The sequence below is a fragment of the Accipiter gentilis genome, chromosome 1, assembly GCF_929443795.1.
Source record: "Accipiter gentilis chromosome 1, bAccGen1.1, whole genome shotgun sequence".
NCBI classification, from domain to species: domain Eukaryota; kingdom Metazoa; phylum Chordata; class Aves; order Accipitriformes; family Accipitridae; genus Astur; species Astur gentilis.
Genome location: NC_064880.1, coordinates 16,760,911 through 16,780,340, shown reverse-complemented (window position 1 = coordinate 16,780,340; position 19,430 = coordinate 16,760,911). Strand labels below are relative to the sequence as shown.

At 42.1% G+C, this 19,430-nt stretch overlaps 1 protein-coding gene across 1 annotated transcript in view; it reads left to right on the top strand.

Moving 5' to 3' along the window:
* The first annotated feature begins 553 nt into the window (after positions 1-553).
* CPS1 (carbamoyl-phosphate synthase 1) overlaps positions 554-19,430 on the top strand; it is a 98,762-nt gene continuing 79,885 nt past the window's right edge. Inside the window, exons 1-6 of the mRNA XM_049802686.1 lie at positions 554-688; positions 9,454-9,563; positions 13,380-13,524; positions 14,602-14,691; positions 15,359-15,415; positions 17,825-17,917. Of these exons, the coding sequence (XP_049658643.1) occupies positions 566-688; positions 9,454-9,563; positions 13,380-13,524; positions 14,602-14,691; positions 15,359-15,415; positions 17,825-17,917 (618 nt within the window). The 5' untranslated portion in view covers positions 554-565. The remainder of the gene's footprint in view (positions 689-9,453; positions 9,564-13,379; positions 13,525-14,601; positions 14,692-15,358; positions 15,416-17,824; positions 17,918-19,430) is intronic.

Here is a 19,430-nt window from a genome sequence, read left to right as displayed (position 1 = left end):
CAGTCACAGGCTGTCCCACTAGCTAAAGTGTGGACCCCAGACCACATGTTGTAGAGCAGTCAAAAGCACACTATGACCCTTTTAATTTGCCTAGACCATGTGCTGTTAGGACAACAAGTGGGTGCTGTTCCTTGTCTCTTACTGAAATGTAGTGTTTGTTTCAGAGCATGAGGACTGCTTTTCATTGCTGTGGGTGTGATTTCTCTAGGAGGTTTTGATCTCTTCCAGCAGGCAGAGCTAGTGTCTGGGCTGTGATGCAATCCCTACAACAGTGGTCAGAGACCAACCTGAAGAAAAGTGTTGAAAGTGTTTCTAAGCAAGCACCCCTCCGAGGAGGGGCGGGAGGAGGTGGGGCTGCACTAGAGACTTTTAATGGCAGAATAAATGGGAAGGTGTAGGGCAGCACTGCACAGTCAGTACAGCACACCTGCTGTGTCTCTGTTCTCTTCCCCGGTGATCTGCAAGAGTATATTGTCTGCACCAAATTTTGAAGAAATACATACAAGCAGATTTTTGTTTTGTCTTGTTTTCTTTAAACTTTAGTTCCCCATCGGCAACTTTCAAGATGACAAGAATTTTGACAGCTTGCAAAGTGGTGAAGACTTTGAAAGTCAGATTGCAGTTTTGCAGCGTGTCTGCTGATCACTGGAGTTTCTCAAGGACTGGTACCAGGTTGTTGAGCAGCAAGGTAACAGTAACTGAGCTACCGTGGTTTAACAGATGTGTTTGGCATGCTGAGACATAAGCTTGCTGCAGATAACAGGGCTTACCTAGACACCTAAAATTGAACTAAAGGAGATTTGTCTAAACCCTAAGCAAGGGCGTTGCTTGGCTACATGGTTTTATTAATTAGCTAAGCAAACACACTTTTTGTGTAGTATAGAATGGAAATTATAGGGTAAATTGCACCAAAAGGGGGAAGTTCAGGGTTTCAGTTAATTATTACACTGTATTTTCTTTGGAAACACCCACCCTTCTATAGGACCGATAGTTAACAGAGCAGATCTTTCAGTCCATATGCTCATGAATCAGCTAGGTATTTAAAAACCCGCATCACCTGAAGCATGTGACTAATCTTATTGGATCCACAAAGGATCCATTTTCAATGTATTGGAAACCATGGTAGCTCTGATATTAGCAGAGAGACCAACAACTCTGAATGCATCAGTGTACCACCTCGTGATTTACTGGGATTGGAAACACTTAGTTCACTTCCCCAATTTTCTTCTGCTCTTTGTACAAGAGTTGCATTTGACCAGCTTTGCTAGTGTAACTCCGGCAAGTGTAGCAGAGCACAGTGGTGAAATGGGACTTTCTGTGTGAATTCTGTAGCACTGTCAGTGTTTTGCAATCATGCACTTTGCATTGAAAAGGCTCTCTTGGCACATGTATCCTGTTGAATCAACAGTGTAATAGAATTTGCAATCAGAATGTTTCAGCAAGTGGTGGGGAAGAGCACTTAAGAGACTTGGGCTGCACTTACCCAGTGGATGCCACCTTGCCTGTTATGGTGTAGAGGGCTGATCAGTATCATTTCTGTCTACTGAGGACTAGGATTTCTTTTACCTGTCCCACAGCCACTGATTTTTCAGGAGCTCTCTGATCTCCTGGCAACAGACCCATTACTTTTAAAGCAAAAATTGGCTGCAGAGGAAAAGTGGGTGAGGAAGGAGGCATCCCTATTTTCATCCCTTTCTTCAGCTTGTAAGTTCTCAGTTTAGCTTTGTCTCACCCACACTTAAAAACAGAGCCTATGTTGTGACTAGTGTTCTTGCTAATGCACCCCTCTTCCCCATCCTGAGAGTGCACAGCAGGCGTGAACTGTTACCTTTTTTACTGTCTTATTACACAGCACAGCAATCTTCCTCCCAGCAGATTGAATCTGACTCTGCAATCAGATCAGGCTTAGCAGAAGTTATTCCTCCTTGTGACGATAACAGGAGTCCTACTTGTGAATTAGAAAGCCATCATGGTTACCAGTTTCCGCAGCTGCATCATTTGAAGAGGAAGTAGGGCTCTGACATGAGGAACAAGTTCGTGGTAAAGTTATATTGCTTTGACACTGACCACATATTAAAACTATGTCAGAGCTGTCAGGTGGGGCAGTGCTGACTCTCACATCTTCCACGGCAGGTGTCAACTTCTATTGTTCAATTTTGAAATCTTAGCACTGGGCTAGAAAGTGTCTCTTGGTGTGACACCGTTTGAACAATCTCTTCTCTTTGGGCTTTGTACTTCAAATTGAAATGGGATAGGAGAAAATGGAGACAATTTTACTGCAAGTGTTGCTGGATGAGTGGAAGCTGTGAATGCACTAAGATATGCTATTGACAAATGTCGCAGTGTCTAGAGGATAGGAGCCCAAGATTCATACTTGGCTGCTTGATTTATGGCTGGTGATGGCCTATATCAGTATACTGATCTTATGTATTGTAGAACAGGAGTCCATACAGGTATACTCAAATTCACTAGGGTTTTAGAAACTGTCAAGCCAACTAGTAGGACTGAAGAGTTTTGCTGGAATGCCATCCTTGCTCGTCTCTACTGCCTCTGGTACCTTTCTTGCTTTTTTGAGCTGGTTCAGTTATTTCTGCCATGCTCTGTAGAATACAGCAGTTGAAGCCTTATGATGCACAGAGAAGTGAGTTCAAAGACACTTTAGACTGTGGTTGTAAGTCTGCTGTAGTAAAAGGCATCTTTCACTTGTAAGGCTTTGTAGCCCATAGTTAGGATTGCAAGTGCAGCTTTTGATGAAACACTATCTTTCTTTATATAGTCCAGGAGAATTCTGGTAGGCACCTGCAGTGGTCTGGATCTGATGCATTCTTTTACTGGTGGATTAGCATCTGAAGTTTGGATTTGGCATCTTAAATGACAGATTGATGGTGTTAGGTACATGTTTTGTCACTCATTCAAGGACTGCACATTGACAGACCTACAAGGTCATATTTCATAATGCTGAGGCATCCAATTAAGAAGTTTCATGCTCTTGGGAAACTGCTGCCCCACTCTGGTAATGTTACAGTACAAGCTGTTGTAACATGTACCTAATTCTGTGCGTATAGAGCTAAAGAGTGATTGCTTAAAGCCAACGACACCAATGCTGAAGGCAAGGAGAATGAATATACCTGTTAAGAAAGCAATGCCAAGTGAAATCCTTGGGAGCTATTTTAACCTCAGTCCCAGCAACTGCAAATACACCCGAGGTGGGTCAGAATGAATTGAGCCCTCTTTCTGTTTCGAGGTGTATGACAGGATCTATTGCACGGCAGCCAAGACCTACTCTGCATCTGAAGTGCTGAGTCCAGTGGAGCATTTGTACCTGCACTGTGACTAGCTAGCTCACCACAAGGTGTGGTGCTAGCCAGTCAGCCCAGAAGTCTCGTTCTGATATGCATTATGTGACATCTTCTGCCTTTGCATTGACACTGGGAAAAGTTGTTTCCTTATTAGAAGTGATTATTTGAGTTCAATACCTACAGCAGTTTGTGCTGCCAGAGCGGATGCTTGAACTCATGGAGTGTAAGAAGGCTGACATCTAGGGTATTGTAAGAGCCTGTGGCTCTTGAGACCTCAGCTCAGATTTTTAATGCCACCTTTGCCAGTGGCCATGTGCTTCTGTTTGAGTTCAGAATCTGGAATAAAAAAACTTGACTCTTTCCTGGCCTGGGGCTTTTGCTTTAAGAGTGACAGGCTTATACACTTTTTTTCCATGAGACTCTCTAATATACATATGCAAGCAGTAAAGCAGGAGGCCTGAGGGAAAATTTAAGGATAATTGGTCCTAGAAAGCCAACCTTTTGCATAGCTTTGCATCAAAGTATGGAAGTTAACTGTAGTTCTGAGACAAGTGACCAAGTAGTGATTTATGGCTGGGTTTGGGTTCCAGCCATCATTAGAGGTAATAGATATTTGTAAGACGTTTGGAGAAAGTGTAAAATGGGGAGTAATTAAGATACGCGGGCTAATGGCAGTATAAGTAATGATCCCATTCTCCCATTATCACAGGCTTAAATGAGCTTTTAGTTGCCTTTTATTGCTTTTTCTCAGAGGGCTAATTTAGGGAGCATAACAAAATTCAATGAAAACATATTTCTAACCTAGGTTTCCTTTCTAGCTAAGTAAAGTATTAGAGAGAATGAGGGAGAGGTTGTAGTTTTAGTAGAGTGCCTAACAACTCTTCTCCCAAGCCTGTTTCCTGTCCAGTTAAGCTCAGCCTATGTGGGGCAACAGCACTGTAGGTGACTAGTCTGAGATGTGGGGACTCACCGGTCCGTATTTCCCTACTGCATTCCATCCTTCAGTTCTAAAGAAGAGATGGAACATCCATGAGTGAAACAGGGGCATAGAGAGCAGATCACAGACCCCTATGGACTCGCTGTAGGGGTGCTTAGCATTAATAGTTTCAGGGTAATCAAATTTCTTTATAATTCAGGAATGGGCAGAGAGATTGCAGCTCAAAGCTCATATCACTTAATGCTCATCTGAGGCCAATGTAGTTAAATGGGGATTTAAAGAGTAGTGCAAGCAATAAATAGGTGGCTTGTAACAGTATAGCTGGCTCAGGAAGGAGAGGATTGGGAGAGATATAAAAATCATCAGGAGCAAGCTAAAAATATAGTTAGTAATGAGAGGGAAAGGAGGAAAATGTTTGAGCACTGGCTTTATAAACTATTTTAGATTACTGTAAAAGGGGTCTTGAAATATATTGTGAGGCAAGTGGAAAGTAACTAAGAAAATGACTGTGTGGGCAGCAGAGATGGGTGAGGAGGTGAAATATCAGACACAGCTACTACACTCCTCTCCCTTTGGAGGTGAAATTGAAGGGGATGCAGAATCTTGAGGCCTGATCCCTCAGAGAAGGGGGGAATTTAGTGAGCTGCTACTGTGGGGGACAGAAGGGTTGCTCATTTACTTGGGTGCTCAGTGACTTCTGCTAGCTGCCTTACCTGTCTTGGTTGCCCCTCCTTTGATTTTTGTCATGAACAAGTACTTGTGGCATTGTTGTGAATCACCTTAAGAAGAGTTCAGGGAGCCCTGCTTTTTCTACCATGGTACCTATATTGCATTTCTGTCTTTGCTTTCTCTTTGGCTTGGATGGTAAAGTAACTAATCCAAAGCTTCTCCCTAAAGTTAGCCTAAGTGTGAATCTTCTTTGTTGTATCTAAAGACACTGACCTGGCTTTTGATTCGTTGTTTATTTTGCTCTTTCTTCTTGTCTTAATTTTAGCCAAAAGCAAATGTGCTAAAATAAAATTTTATCTAAAAAAAGGGCTGGAAAAGGAAGTCTTGACTGTTAGCAATGTCCAGATAGATTTCCAGCCTATGATGGCATAGTACTCACAAGGAGGGACATTTTTCTATCAAAGAGAAAACTTCTTCTTTTGCATTTCTGATATGTTGGCTTTTAACATAGCCAGCCACATAGGTGTGCCAAGAAATGTGCCAGAGGCTGTTCTGCTGCATGGACTCATGGCCTGTCTTAGAAAGGAAATATTTTGTCATCTTCTTACTGGAGGGAAATAAACTGGCCTGCACTGAAACTGAGTCCCAGCTGTGTCTCTGCCATACATCAGTGCCCGTCCTGGCTTGGGCACTTTGCATACTCATAGTCCTGCAGCAGCCCAGCTTTAAGGGTTTCGCTTGGCCTTACCCAGATAAACTGAGGGATTTCTCTAGAGGGGAAAAACTTGACTTCCCTAATGATTACTCTGTGAGGCAAGTAGGAAAGAGGAAAAATTACCTGTTCGCTTTCCAGTACAGGGGATTATATCAGACACGCTTTAAAAACTGTTGTGGTTTAACCCCAGCCAGCAACTAAGCACCATGAAGCAGCTTCTCACTTCTCCCCACCCAGTTGGATGGGGGACAGAATCTGGGGAAAAAAAAGTAAAACTTGTGGGTTGAGATAGGAACAGTTTAATAGAACAGAAAGGAAGAAAATAATAATGATAATAATAACAATAATAATAATAAAAGGATTGGAATATACAAAACAAGTGATGCACAATGCAATTGCTCACCACTGGCTGACTGATGCCCAGTTAGTTCCCAAGAGGTGATTCCTCCCAACCCCACTCCCCCCAGTTTATATACTGGGCATGACGTTACCCCTTTGGCCAGTTTGGGTCAGCTCTCCTGGCTGTGTCCACTCCCAACCTCTTGTGCCCCTCCAGCCTTCTCACTGGCTGGGATTGAGAAGCTGAAAAGTCTTTGACTTAGTCTAAACACAACTTAGCAACAACTGAAAACATCAGTTTGTTATCAACATTCTTCTGATACTAAATCCAGAATGTAACATTATACCAGCTACTAGAAAGAAAATTAACTCTATCCCATTTGAAACCAGGATAAAAGCAAATTATACTGCAAATCTTCTGAGATTTTGCTGATCTTTCATCCATCCTGTAGATAGGAAGGGCTGCTACAGCAGGAAACTAACTGGAACTAAATTAATCTGAGGTTTTTTACTTTCTTACTGTTTGTGTGGGGTTTTTAACTGCTATAGTGCTTTACTTCATGTGTGAAGTGGCACCTCTGCAATTTGCTTTGACAAAAATGCACAAAATCTAGCAATGCTGCAGCAACAGCATGACCCTTTCTGTTAGCCATCTCCATCCTCAAAGCTCTTCAGGAGCCCTGCAGCCTCTCTGGAGCACAGGGGGCTCTGCTAAAGGTAAAGATACTGGCGTGCAGGAAGGAGAAACATTGCAAATGGTGTGTGTCACATTGGGGGTGTGCGGAAGAAACTTTTCAGCTAAGACTATAACAGAGATTTATCTGAGCATACATGGGAATTGTTCTGAGAAGGCTAGAGACAAAAAGACTTCACTGAAGCTCTGGGGTTTTTGTTTATTTCTTGCTTGTTGTTTTTTTGAAAGTGAAAATATCTCCCAACTAATCCCTGATTGAGGCAACTGGACTTCTCTGTATCCTGTAAATCATTTTTTCACATTAAAAACAAAACTGGAAAGACAAGGTAAGGTGGCAGCTTAGGGATATGGTAACATCTCTGCTGGAAATGTAAGCAAGAATAATTGCTTCTACAGTGCTCAACAAACAAACCAACCACTTAATTAAGAATAATAAATCAAGTAACGGAAGGAAACATTTGAACATCTATCCCTTGCTGTAGCTGAACTTGCAGGCAGGTTATGGTTGCTCTGGGACATTCTTCTGCATTATTTGAAAACTGTGTAGGGCTGCAATAGTACAGCGTGGGCTTTTGTTCAATTGAAATTATTTCTGTGCTGACCTGGTGTGTAGAAAGGCAGGTAGTCTGTGGTGGGATGAAAGACATGCAGATTATTATAAAGTACTATTGTGAGGCTATAAAGGTCACAGTGATTGCTCTGCATTTTGGCCCTCAGGTCTTAGATGGATCCTAACTTTTCTGGTCATTCTGCCATTTTGAACTTTGCTACCTGAAGGATTCTCCCAGGCTATGTTTGCAGTTGGGACTACCATTCAAGAGATTACTACAACTTGTACCAGCAAGCGGTAGGACTTGCTTGAACTGGAGTTGATACTTGGGTGGACTCAAATACATGGCCTGCTGGGGGAAGGGATCCATCTCTTGAAATCAAGGCTGCAAGAAACTGGTTCCTACAGGCAGTTTCCCATATCGACGGTGTAGGCTGGATTTTCAGCAGGCTTCAGAAAGGGCAGAGGTCCTGCTCAACGCCAATCTAAGGCACGCAGGCAAACTATGCACTTTGTAATGCTTAGAGTGTGTGGCAGCTTCATGTAATGAGAGGGTTAGGGAGCTGACCAAACTGTAATTTTTATTTGGGCTAAATCTAGGGGATTTAGCCACAAAAACTATATTTATAACTGGTGAGGGGGTTTTGGCCTGGGAGGGTTCAGAAAATGATGGCTAAACCTTTTGAGAATGACAGGATGTTTGCCAATGAGGAAAAACTGCAATGCTGAAAGCATCCCAAATGCACAGAATTCAATTACTTGGCAGTGCAGTTTGATTTTTTTAGTGTATTTTGCAGTACCTTAGTAATAGATCTGTGCAGTATTTGTAATTGCAGACGAGCTCTAGATGAATGTTTGCCATGATAGTTACAAAATGTTCAATGCTGGGAGTGAAATTTCTCCTTGCTGTGATTGTTCATCTGAGTTACGGCTAATGGAAAGTAGCTCTCCTGCTCCTTTCTGCAGCAAATTTAGCTTGACTCTTCTTTTAAAAAATCCCGGTAAGAGGATTTGTTCTGTAAAAAAAACAACAACCCAATATGACGTTAAATCATGGTGAGAGCTACTCTGATGGACATGTTCACCACAACACCTGTGGCGCAGACCATTGAGGTTTTTGCACTGGTGGTCACTCTGTGACTGCAGCTCTGTGCCCAGGAGGCAACTGCACTTGCATTCCAGACGTGGAAGTTGCTCAGGACACAAAAGGTTCATTGTCGAAATTTTTTTAAGCCCAGAAATTCATTGGCAAATCGATTTCCAGCTTTGCTTACTCTCTTCCCCTGCATGTCATTAATGATCCTGCTGTCTGAAGGAATCTGTCATTTCTGTTGTGTATATAGTCGTTGTTTTTTTGGTAGAAGCTAGAATTCCCAGGCGGTTTCCCATCCAATTCCTGGACAGGGTAAGAAATATTTAGTTTCCAAATGAGGCAAAAGAGGTCTGTTTAGTCTGGTATGTGCAAAGACCCAGCTGTGCCACTGAATCTTTTATCGATTTCAGTAAAAGTCACTGTCTGTGTGCCTGTAAGGGATCCCACAGTTATTGTGGGACTCAGTTCTGCTAAACAAGCTCTGAAAGAGTTGTGGTTTGTGGGAAGTTTTCTTCTAGGCTGCTTGTTCCGTATCTACCTCTTCCAGGATTATTTATGCCTATCCCTCAGGTAACTGAGACCATGAGACTGATCCACCAGTTCCTCTCTTATTGCGTCCTTCAGTGGAGTGGACTGGTATTTTTAATTTTGCCGTCTGACACCTGGCCAACTAAGCATACACTTATTTTTAGCAGCTCAGATGTACAGTTACAATGAAAGTTAAGCACCTATAAAGGTCACAGCTGGATGAGAGAGAGCCAGCATACTCAGCAGCAAGCCTTGAGCAAACATTGAGGAGAGAAGTAATCCTTTCCCTATACACTTATGATATTGGTTAATTGCAATATATAATGGGTGGAAGAAATTAATAAAAGTGATATGGAAGGGTGATCCCACAGTAATAGCAGCACATGCTCTGCTTGCAGTGAGGTTTGCCATTGCACTGCCCTCATTAGGAGCACATTTCCTAAGTATTAGAAAGAAAAAAAGCAGCAGGAGACTAATAAAAGAGACAGTGTCTTGGCAGCTAGGAACGGAGCAGGGGCAGCAATACTTTTAAAACATGAGGCGTGAAAGGTAGGTGTCGTAGGTGTTACCTATATAAACATCAAGTCTTTTCCTCCTGTATTTGAGTCTCTTTGTGTGCCTTTCTCTAGGCGCAGACAGCGAACTTGGTGCTGGAAGATGGGACAAAGATGAAGGGCTACTCTTTCGGCTATCCATCCTCCACAGCAGGGGAAATCGTATTCAACACTGGTCTTTCTGGGTAAGGCAAAAGCAAATGAGATATAAACACGAAAACTTTTCTAGGACCTTGTTAAAATGCCAAAGCTAATTTTTCCTAGGTTGTAGAGTTCTGATCCAAGCATGTGGTGCAGAGGTTTGAAGCGTCTGCAGTGTTCTTGGTAACGGAACTTGGCTTCTGAGTGCAAAATTTTTAAATCCCGAGGTTCCCAAGTTGGTCACCTTTATGACATCTGTTGGCTCATGCCATAGTTAAGGATGCATTTAAACTCTGTGGCCTTTTCAGCTAAAAGGTAGGATCAGATTCATGCCTAAGCTGGCATGACTCTGTCCATTTGTGTAGTAGAAGCCAGTGGCTGCTTAGTATGGCAGGCAAATGCTGCCAGCGCTTTTGTTGACCTGCTTGAGCAGAGGAAATCTGTCCAGAGGAATGAGGCTTTTGGTTAGGAAAGGGACATGTCATTGGGTAAGTAAAACAGCTTGAGGTGGTTGGTCTTGACCTTTTTCTGCAGTCATTCATAGCTGTCTTTGCCCAGCTGCCTTCCAGCTGCTCTCCTTTGGACAAACCAGTATTTGCAGGAGGAGTTTTTAAATTATCTCATAGGTGAGAATGGTAAATTGCTGCAGAGGGGAATCTCTTTGTAAAGTTTTACATTAGGATGCAATTATTTAAGTATTTTGACAGCACTAATTACTGCCTGTGTTAATATACCTGCCAACAAGCAACTGTTTAATACAGATCAGAATGATGGAGGGCACCAGAGTTCTTTTCTCGGTGATAGATTAGAGGCAATAAATCTTGTTACATCACAAAAGTCAAGGAGGACCTGACAGATTAATTTCCTCTCCACATGCTACTGTGGCAGCGGAACCTGTGTTTGCTCATTTTCTAATGTTTTGAAGGAGACGCCTGTGAAAGAGAGATCTCTTCTGTGCTGGGAAGCATATGGCTACGGAGGGAAAATTTAAAATATAAGGTTGTATCTTCAGAGCACTGTCCAGGAACATGGTCTTGCTTGATTTGGAGAAGAGGAAGATAAGAGTTGACAGCATTGTTGCATATCGTAAAAGCAACAGATTTGCTACCAGTCCAGAGGTTGCTATACAGTGAAAGAAACTCTGTAGCTCTGCGTAGTGCTCCTGAGCGTAGATCAAGACCTTATGTTCCCAGAGGAACACAGCTACGTTGACACAGTAAGAGGCTAAGTGCCTGTGTGAAGGAAAGTGTCCAGGGTTGGGGCCTTTTACACACTGTCTGGGCACTTAGCAATTTCTCAGTATAGGGAGCAAGAGGCTAGTATGGGGATGATTTTGTCATGGCTGCCATTAAGCCTCAGACCACTCCTTTCTGTAAAGTGGCTCTTTCTAGATGCTGAGTGGGGTCAGCATGGGCTCTGTACTGGGATGATTAATATGCTGCTCTGCACCATGTCTCCTCATCTGGATTCCCGCTTTCTGATTCCTGTCATAGAACTGGGAGGCAAAGCACTTTATGTGCATACAGCTTTCAGGGTTGAAATAGCTAAAGCTGGCTGAAATATTGTCATATTATTCTGGAATAGAGGGCAGAGAGTACTGTTTGGAAGTGGAATGTTGAATTTTCATTAGAAAAGCATGAGAATGAACTTTTCAGAAACATTTGGTAAAAAACCCCAACAACCTAGCATTGCAGACATCTGTTTGATATAGGAACAAAAAAGGAAGAGAGGAGATTTCAAATTAAGAAAGAAGAATTGCAACCCATAAAATGTTCCATGTTTGAAACAGCTCAGTAAATGCATTTGCCTCCAATAAGTCTGTGTGTTTCCCATTATATTCTAGCGAGAGAACTGATTGACAGGAATTTGTAGAGATCATGCAGGCCTTTGGGCAGGCACAGCAAGGATTAGACCTTGCACCATCTTTGGAGATTGTGTTCCCATCTGTTCCTCTGGGCTCCACAAGGCATTCTGCCTGCTTAAAGGGCATTGTGTCTCAGCGCACAGCTGTGCCTTCATACCGCACCCAAACCCAATGGTTCTCTGTCACTTGTTTTCTGATTACAAATACTATGCAAAGGTTAATTACATTAGCTTTGACATTAACGAAGAGCCTTTTGGAAGCATAACCAATTGACTCAGAAGAGAGAGAAAATGCCAAATCTGCACATGCCATGCACTTAAGTGCACTTAAGTTCTGTGATCATACTGCACTTTGTGTAGTTGTTTACCTGCAGCAGGACGTATAGGTGTGAATAGCAAGCGAGGCTTACCTGAAAATATTTCATGGCCATTGTTTATTTGACATGTCATTTCTCAGAGCTGGCTGGTGTGCTGCGTTGTCTATATCTGCCTCCAAACATTCTGTATTTTGTGACTAGTTTCCCAATGTTTGACAATTAATCTTCTGGCAGTAAGTCCAATGTTCCATAAAGATGTCTCGTGTGACTTGCTGATATCTGGTAGATGGCTGGAGTTGCCAATTCTGTATTGTTTAAACAATAATGACAATAATAAATTATATTTTGTATAGGGCAGATTCATCCTGAAGTGTCTTTTTGCATTTGGCTAAATATTTGTGTGGATAACTTCATCTGTTGCTAAATTACAGCTGCTTTTGGGTTGAAAGACAGCAGTTGTTTAATGGATTGCTGCAACAGTATGCTAGAGCATAAGGGAGAAAGTGAAGGACTGTGTGTTAATTTGACGCTGAAAAATAGGAACATGGGTATGTAGATCATGGTTTCCCTGTGTCCCTCTTTTGGGTTGAAAATGAGACTGGATCCAGAGTTCATGCTTTGCAAAATCCTAGGTTTGATCCTCCACTGCAGAAGAATGCTCCACCACGCTTTTTGGTCTTTCCTTGCTGAGAAAGTTATTCAGGCATGTGCTTGAACAAAGTTGTTGTTCCTGGGGCATCTGCCTGGGCTAAAGATATAAGGGCATGCCTTGGGGCCTTGTGACCAAGGTGGACTGCTGAATTGCAAAGCATTGCCTTCAACTTGCCTTTTTTAGAGAGACACACAAACCAAATTCCAAGCGCTTAATAGTCTTCTCAGGAGAAATGTATGACATTCTGTGGGTGAGAACCTGGAGATTGCCTAGAAGAGAGGCCAGGCCTCTGCTGGGAGAAGCTGCAGAAGTGGTACTGTGGCAGATTTTGTTGACAGAGCAGGTAGGAGAGTCCAGAGCAGTAGTGAGGAATCATCCTTATGATTCACAGCTGCTTCCCTGATCCCCAGACAAAAAAATAGGCATAGATTTGTCTACCTGCTCCCCCACAGAAAGGGCAGTTACAGCCTTGAACATCTCAAGACCTGCAAGCTCCAGACAGGGGAAAGGATCAAGCGTGGGCAAACAGCTCTCTTGTCTGTTGGCTTTTCAGTTTGAGCTTTCTATTGCCACAGACGAAGAAGTTCTTACACCACACGGAGGGAAGGACACAGCAATGGCAAAGCACTGCCCACATGGTGGGCTCAGGGAATGACCAAGCCCAAGATGTTAGCTGTGCATGCACTGACTGCAGTTCTGTGATCACTTTGTACTTTTTGTATTTGTTTACTTTTTATGATAAATTACAAGGAGTCTCAGTTTGTTAATAGCTCCTTGTGCTTCTCTTAAATGAATCATGAGAAGCCCAAAACTTTCCTTGTTCTCAGTGTCAAATGTTTAATCACAAATGGCACAGTCAGGGCAGATTCACAGATGTGTTTGCTTTTATACTGAGAATGCTTTCACGTGAAAACCAATTCTGTCGTTTTGTCATATGGGAATTCAAACCTGTCTTGTTTTCACTGGCTCTTTTGTTTTCCTTTCAACTCCAGACCAATGTACTTTTCGTCTATTGCTTCTTCATCTAGATACACTGAAACCTTGACAGATCCCAGCTACAAAGGACAGATTCTTACACTGGCTAACCCCTTAGTTGGGAATGGTGGAGTGCCTGATATGGCTGCTTTGGACGAAGTAGGCCTCAGGAGGTTTTTGGAGTCTGATGGTATCAAGGTAACAGCAGCAGATGCAGACCTGGTCAAAGAGTGGTGCTAGCAGCCTGTATGTGTGTGAGTGCATGTATGTGCATGTGGGAGTTTACTGGAACCCCCACAAGGAATGAATGATGCTCAGCCTTTCTTTTTCTTCTTCTGGATATTCTCCTTTGGAGGAGTGGTGGCAAAGGATTCCATCTTGCTTTCTGTACCAGCCTATGTGCTTTTCTGAAAGTGGTGTATTTCCCATCAGTGACAGACATGCTGAAGTTTTTGTGAAGCGCTGCCTGGGTGGTTTTTTTTCCCCACATTCCCTTCTGCCTCATAACTATCTGTATTTGCTCAGGACTGGTTGCCACAGGGAGATAAATGCCAGTAAGAATGAGAAATTCCTGTATGCTGAGACTCTTCTCTGTATGCCTGTACTACCACAAACACGGGAAGTGACAGTTGTGTGAAGGCCATACATACCAGTGCAGGAAGCAGTATTTACAATGTGGTTACAGGGGATATTGGCTAGGAGCAGGGCTCTGTCCGTGCAGTGGTGGCAGTACTGAAAAATAAAAAAAATATGTAATTGCACAAACACTTAAATGCTTTATTCATCCTGAGGTGAAGTGAGTCCTTTATAAGCTATCTAACTCCACTGTAAAATGGAGCTGACTTTTGAAATGAAATGTCACTTAAAAGTGAAAAGCATTCTTAAATGAAAAATTAATAAAAATAAAACATTTTGTCTTGTCTTAAATTTCCATTTTCTTTGTAGCGAGAACTATTTTCCCTGTTCAGTGCAATTTGCAGCTTTGGTTACCTGGAAGCCACATTATTCTGTGAATTTCCTAACTAAAAGTGCCCAGGTACAATCACGACAGATCATGAAGTCTTTACCCCTTTGCCAGATACATGTTCTCTGCAGTCCCTTTGTGAAGTCAAATTTGCTCTCTTTTTGCTATATAAGAGCAGCCATAGCATGTCTGCCTAGCTTCATGTCCTCTCTGTGATGTGGTTTGCAGCGGATGAATAGTAAAAACTCAGAAGGTCCAGGGCAAGTACAGAGTGATCTTTCAGTGTAAAGTGATGTTTCTTCTCCATGCAGGTTTCAGGTTTGCTGGTGCTGGATTATAGCAACGAGTACAGCCACTGGCAGGCTGCTAGGAGCCTAGGAGAGTGGTTGCAGGAAGAAGAGGTGAGCAATCAAGGAAAAGGGGAAAGAACTGCTGGCTTTAAGCTGGTAACCGCTCTTCACCAGTCTGTACTGGGCTTATTCTGTGTTCCTTCGTTCTGATTCTTCATCCGTTTCTCTTTTTCAGTGTGCAGTGATATTTCCAGCATCTGTCCAAAAGCAATGTTAATTAAATGGGAGTGTTTGGTTTTCCATAAAAACGATGCACATTAGATTATATTCTACTCTCTTGCAGATGTTTCTGTAGTGCTGCTCCTAGTGGTTACCATGGTCAAAACCTCAACAGATGTTAGCTGTCAGAACCCCACTGACTTGAAGCTGTGGGAGTCAAGGATGTGTCAGTAGACTGCCGCTGACTTATGGCAGCAGGGAGGGTTAGGTGCTCATAACTAAGGCAAAATGGGACTCAGAAATGAGAGAGATATTTGCCACATGAGCTTTATATTTTGTGCTTTTAGTACAGAAACTAGATTTGAAGTACTAAGCCATTTATGATTGGGAATAGGGAGAAGTGAAGAACTGGAAGTGAGGCAGCATTGGTGATACTGCTGCTAAGAGGCAAAGCTCCTTAAACAGGGACATGTTCTTCTCAGCAAAGTGATAGGGCTGCTGTCTTCCTCTGTCTTAGCTGCTTGTTCCCTGACTTATCCTTCTCTTGTGTTTTCTTCAGGTGCCTGCACTGTATGGGATTGATACCAGAATGCTGTCCAAATTAATTCGTGGGAAGGTATGATCTGTTCCCTTGATCCATTTGCATTAACCTTGGTGTTGCTGAGCCCTTTCTCTAACCGTGCAGCAAACCTGTGATAGCAACACTGCTGCTGGGCTGCCTTGACATCAGATGCTACTCAGATTCCTGTGCTCTTCCAAAGGCTCTATGTCTTCTGTATAGCTGAGGCAATGCTCTGATCTGGGTTTTCTGTTCTACATAAGTGACCCAGCACAAGCTCTTGTAAATGAAAGGCCTCAGTTAGTTGTATGTCTAGTATGTCACACACAACAGGTAGTAGTGTCAACTACATGCTGCATCAGATAGTAACAGTCAGAGACCGCAACAACTTTGTGAGATATTGTGAATATTATTTCACAGATATCACTGCCTTTAGTCAGTGCAAATTCTCCTACTCCTCAGAGACAAAGGAATGCCTACAATAAGGTAAGATGGACTGCTAACTCAGGCTGGTTTTCTTTGGCTGAAGACTAATATTTTTAACAGTCATTACTTTTCTCTCAATTCCAAGAGCTGACAATTGAAGGACTTGAGCAGGATTATGTTACCGAATGGAGGTTGATGCTAAGGTACATTTCACACTGGTTAAAAACAGCGATGAAAGCCCGTCTGAATAAAAGCATGTTGGAGGCTCTTCTTTTGTAATGGATTATTGGAAGCTGCTCTTTTCTGTAGGTGATCAATTTGCAGTCTACAGTCCAAGACCACACCTCCTTTCATTCCACAGAGCAAAATACGAATGCCCCAGCCTGAATAGAAGAATATTTGTAGAAAAGAATTCTTATGGGAAGACAGGGTGTTGTCCTGCTCTTATAGACAGCAGACAAGTGCAGTTTAATACAATAGAAAATGGCAATAAGATTTGTACTTTCTTAAGACATACTGTTTAATGGATCAGTGTTCCTTTCATCCAAAGTAAATACACTTTCAATGTTTATCCTGTAACTTAGCAGTGTACAGTACTAATGCATATTATACTGGAACTCTGAGTGGTATTGTTTTATGGCTATTAAAATAGTTCATAATGTAGCCTTTTCTCCCAGTCTTAGGTTAAATAAAAGCTTAGTAGTTCACTCCATGTCTGTTTATAAATTGGCTGTGAGACCAGGTCTTCCTTATGATAAATGCAGAAATGAGCAGTGACTTGTTAAACTGGACTCTACAGGTAAATGCAGGGCACTATTTGGCTGAAAAATCTGGGAGCAAGGTAAGACACAGGGATCCTGTTTGAGAGCAAAGGCTTTGTCACTGGTGGTTTTGGGATTTACTGCATGGTGCCACTAAGCAGTTTTTGTGGTTCCCATGAATCTGACTTGCTGAAGATGATGCTGACATTTTCAGCTTTGCTCCATGAAAAGAAGCATGGAGCTTGTATGCTTTTGGCATAACTTACTGCTCATGATGACAGCAGACACTGTTAAGAGCAAAACTCTGTCTTTAAAAATTACCCTTAGTAGTGCACATGGCAATGCAAGATGCTGGCTCTTTCTTGCCCCAAAAAAACGGCAAGGATACTTCAGATATGTCCACCCATGGAAGTATCTCACGGAAGTGTCGCTAAACCCAATGAGCAATCCTCGTGTGCATTCTAGTGTGATATCCACAGGACAAGCTGAATTTAATATATTTTTATCATGAAAGTTTTATGTGTTAAAAGATATAACAAAACAGTGACTCCTTCTCTTTCCCCTTCCATCCTTGAAAAGTTCTATATTGCACACTCTGTTCCCATGCGGAGAAGAAGTTAACCCTAGGTTAATTCCACTTATTCCAGGAGTGGGGCAAAGCCAAAAAAATGATTTTTTGAAAGAGAACTTTAATGAGCAGCAGGTGGAGAAGGATATGCTGCTAGGAGAGCAAAAGTGTTCTAGCTTCTGTCCGGTGGTAAGAGCTTGCTGGATGTTTGGTTTGTTTTTTTTTTTTCAACAGCTTATTCAGAAAACAGCTGTGCCGACCAGCCTTCTACGTAGCTTTGCCTTACCCCAGCTGTGCTGCCTTGCAGCTATCCACAGGAGGTAGCTGAAGAAATAACAGTGGGTTTCCAAAACAAAAAAAGCTTCAAACTGCTTTGTAGATAACTACCAGATCTACAAAACAGTTATTTGAGGAATCTGAATTCTGATCCTCTCAGAAGGCAACCCATTTTACTGTCACTAGACAACTTGCCGGAGTGCTTATTAACAATTTTACTGCTGACAATGCCTCTCCCCTGAATGAAGGTTTCTAATCATAGTTTTGATATCCAGGAAGGCTCATAAACTTCTGAAGATGATAGAAATGGTTATAAGCTGCTAAGAAACCACCTCTAAGCAGCTGTTCCTATTGCTGTGCCTGTCAGCGCCTTGTCCCAGTGTTCACAGCTTCTCCTTTGCTCATACTTTTTTATTTACTGGTGTATTTCCACAGGGCACGGTACTTGGGAAGATTGAATTTGAAGGTCAACCTGTGGAGTTTGCAGACCCAAACAAGCAAAACTTAATTGCAGAAGTTTCAACAAAGGTTAGACATTCTTCTCTATTTACAGGGCTGTACGCTCCAGGTAGTAACTGTTCTTCATTTGCTCTGAGGATCATCCGGTCTTTCTAAACAAACAATGTGGGGACTTTTCCTAAACGATATGCCTTACCCGATCTTTGAAGGACTGTCATGTCAACATCATCCCCACAGAATCCCCCATGGCTCCTTAGGTGCAGTGTTGAAGATGTGAAATGAGCTGTGTTGAGATGGATGGAGCCTGATCAGTACTCTGATTCAGAGGATTGTGTGATACAAAGGCAGGATTGGGAAGTATTGTGGATACCATTAGACGTGATTTATGGTGGACACTTTCAAACACAAGCAGAATTAATGAAAAGAATGGTAGCGTTCCTCAAATAAATTTCAGGAAAGCTTACAATAACATTCAGTAATCTGTGTTCAGGTATAATTTTATTGAGGTGATTTCAGAAGATATTTCTACATATCCAAAACGGACAAAGTTAGGAATCCCCTGGATCTAATATCACTGGTATTAGCTGCTTTGTGTATAGATATGTACAGAACAGCAGTTAAGTTTGTACTCTGTTAGCTGGGCATGCAAATTGTGTTCAACCACAAGCTGAGAATAACATTACAAATTATGAGGACATAGCAAACCAGGCCCATACTAAAATTAGTAACTATTCTTGTACCAATGCAAAAGATAAAGTCTTAAATTATGGACCCTTTGGGGATTTAATTGTGAGATAAAGAGTGTCTTGCATGCTTAATCCCATTGACTGAAGTGAAAACTTGAGTGTATGAGCCCTTTTTACAAATTCCATGCTTACTAGACTGTTTTCGTCTCCTTCAAGATCAGTGTGGCTCTGGAAGAGCTCTGCAAATAGATGCTTGTGTACTGTTCTGCACACAAACTGCTGTGTTAGTGGCATGGCTGAGAAGCAGTCCTGAACAGACTGCTCGTTGAGCAAGTGGGAATTTGAAGCGCAGTCTCCATCCAAGCTTGGATTTACAGTATAACTGTTTACCTGGGATGCCATTGGAATACATAGGCCACCTTGCACATCTGACCTTTGGAACTCTCACCAAGTCACACCAATGCCTTCACTGTATTTTGAGTCTGGGGCTTGTTGCTACCTTTGAGAAGGTAAAAGTTCAAATAAGAACTGAGTTAGGGTAACAGAGAGGGAGGAGTTGTAATATTCTGCTAATAAACTTCATCTTGAATTCCACATAGAGGGGATGCGTTTCCTTCTGGCTGGTCGTAATCCTCCTTTTTTTGATTTTAGCATCTTTTCTAAAGAGCCCCATATGTGAAATTTGATTGTCAGGGAAGCTGATTAAAAGGGAGTGAGATAGTTTAAAAAAAAAAAAAAAAAAAAAAAGACTTTTTTTCAGTGGTGTATAGAACAAGAGAAAAGCCACTTTTGATAAAGTACTCATCAGTTTCAGAAGCGCAGAATAACTGAAGTTAAGCACACAGTTCGTTTTCAGAAGGAAGAAGGCTGCCTTACATTTTTATTGATTAATAACA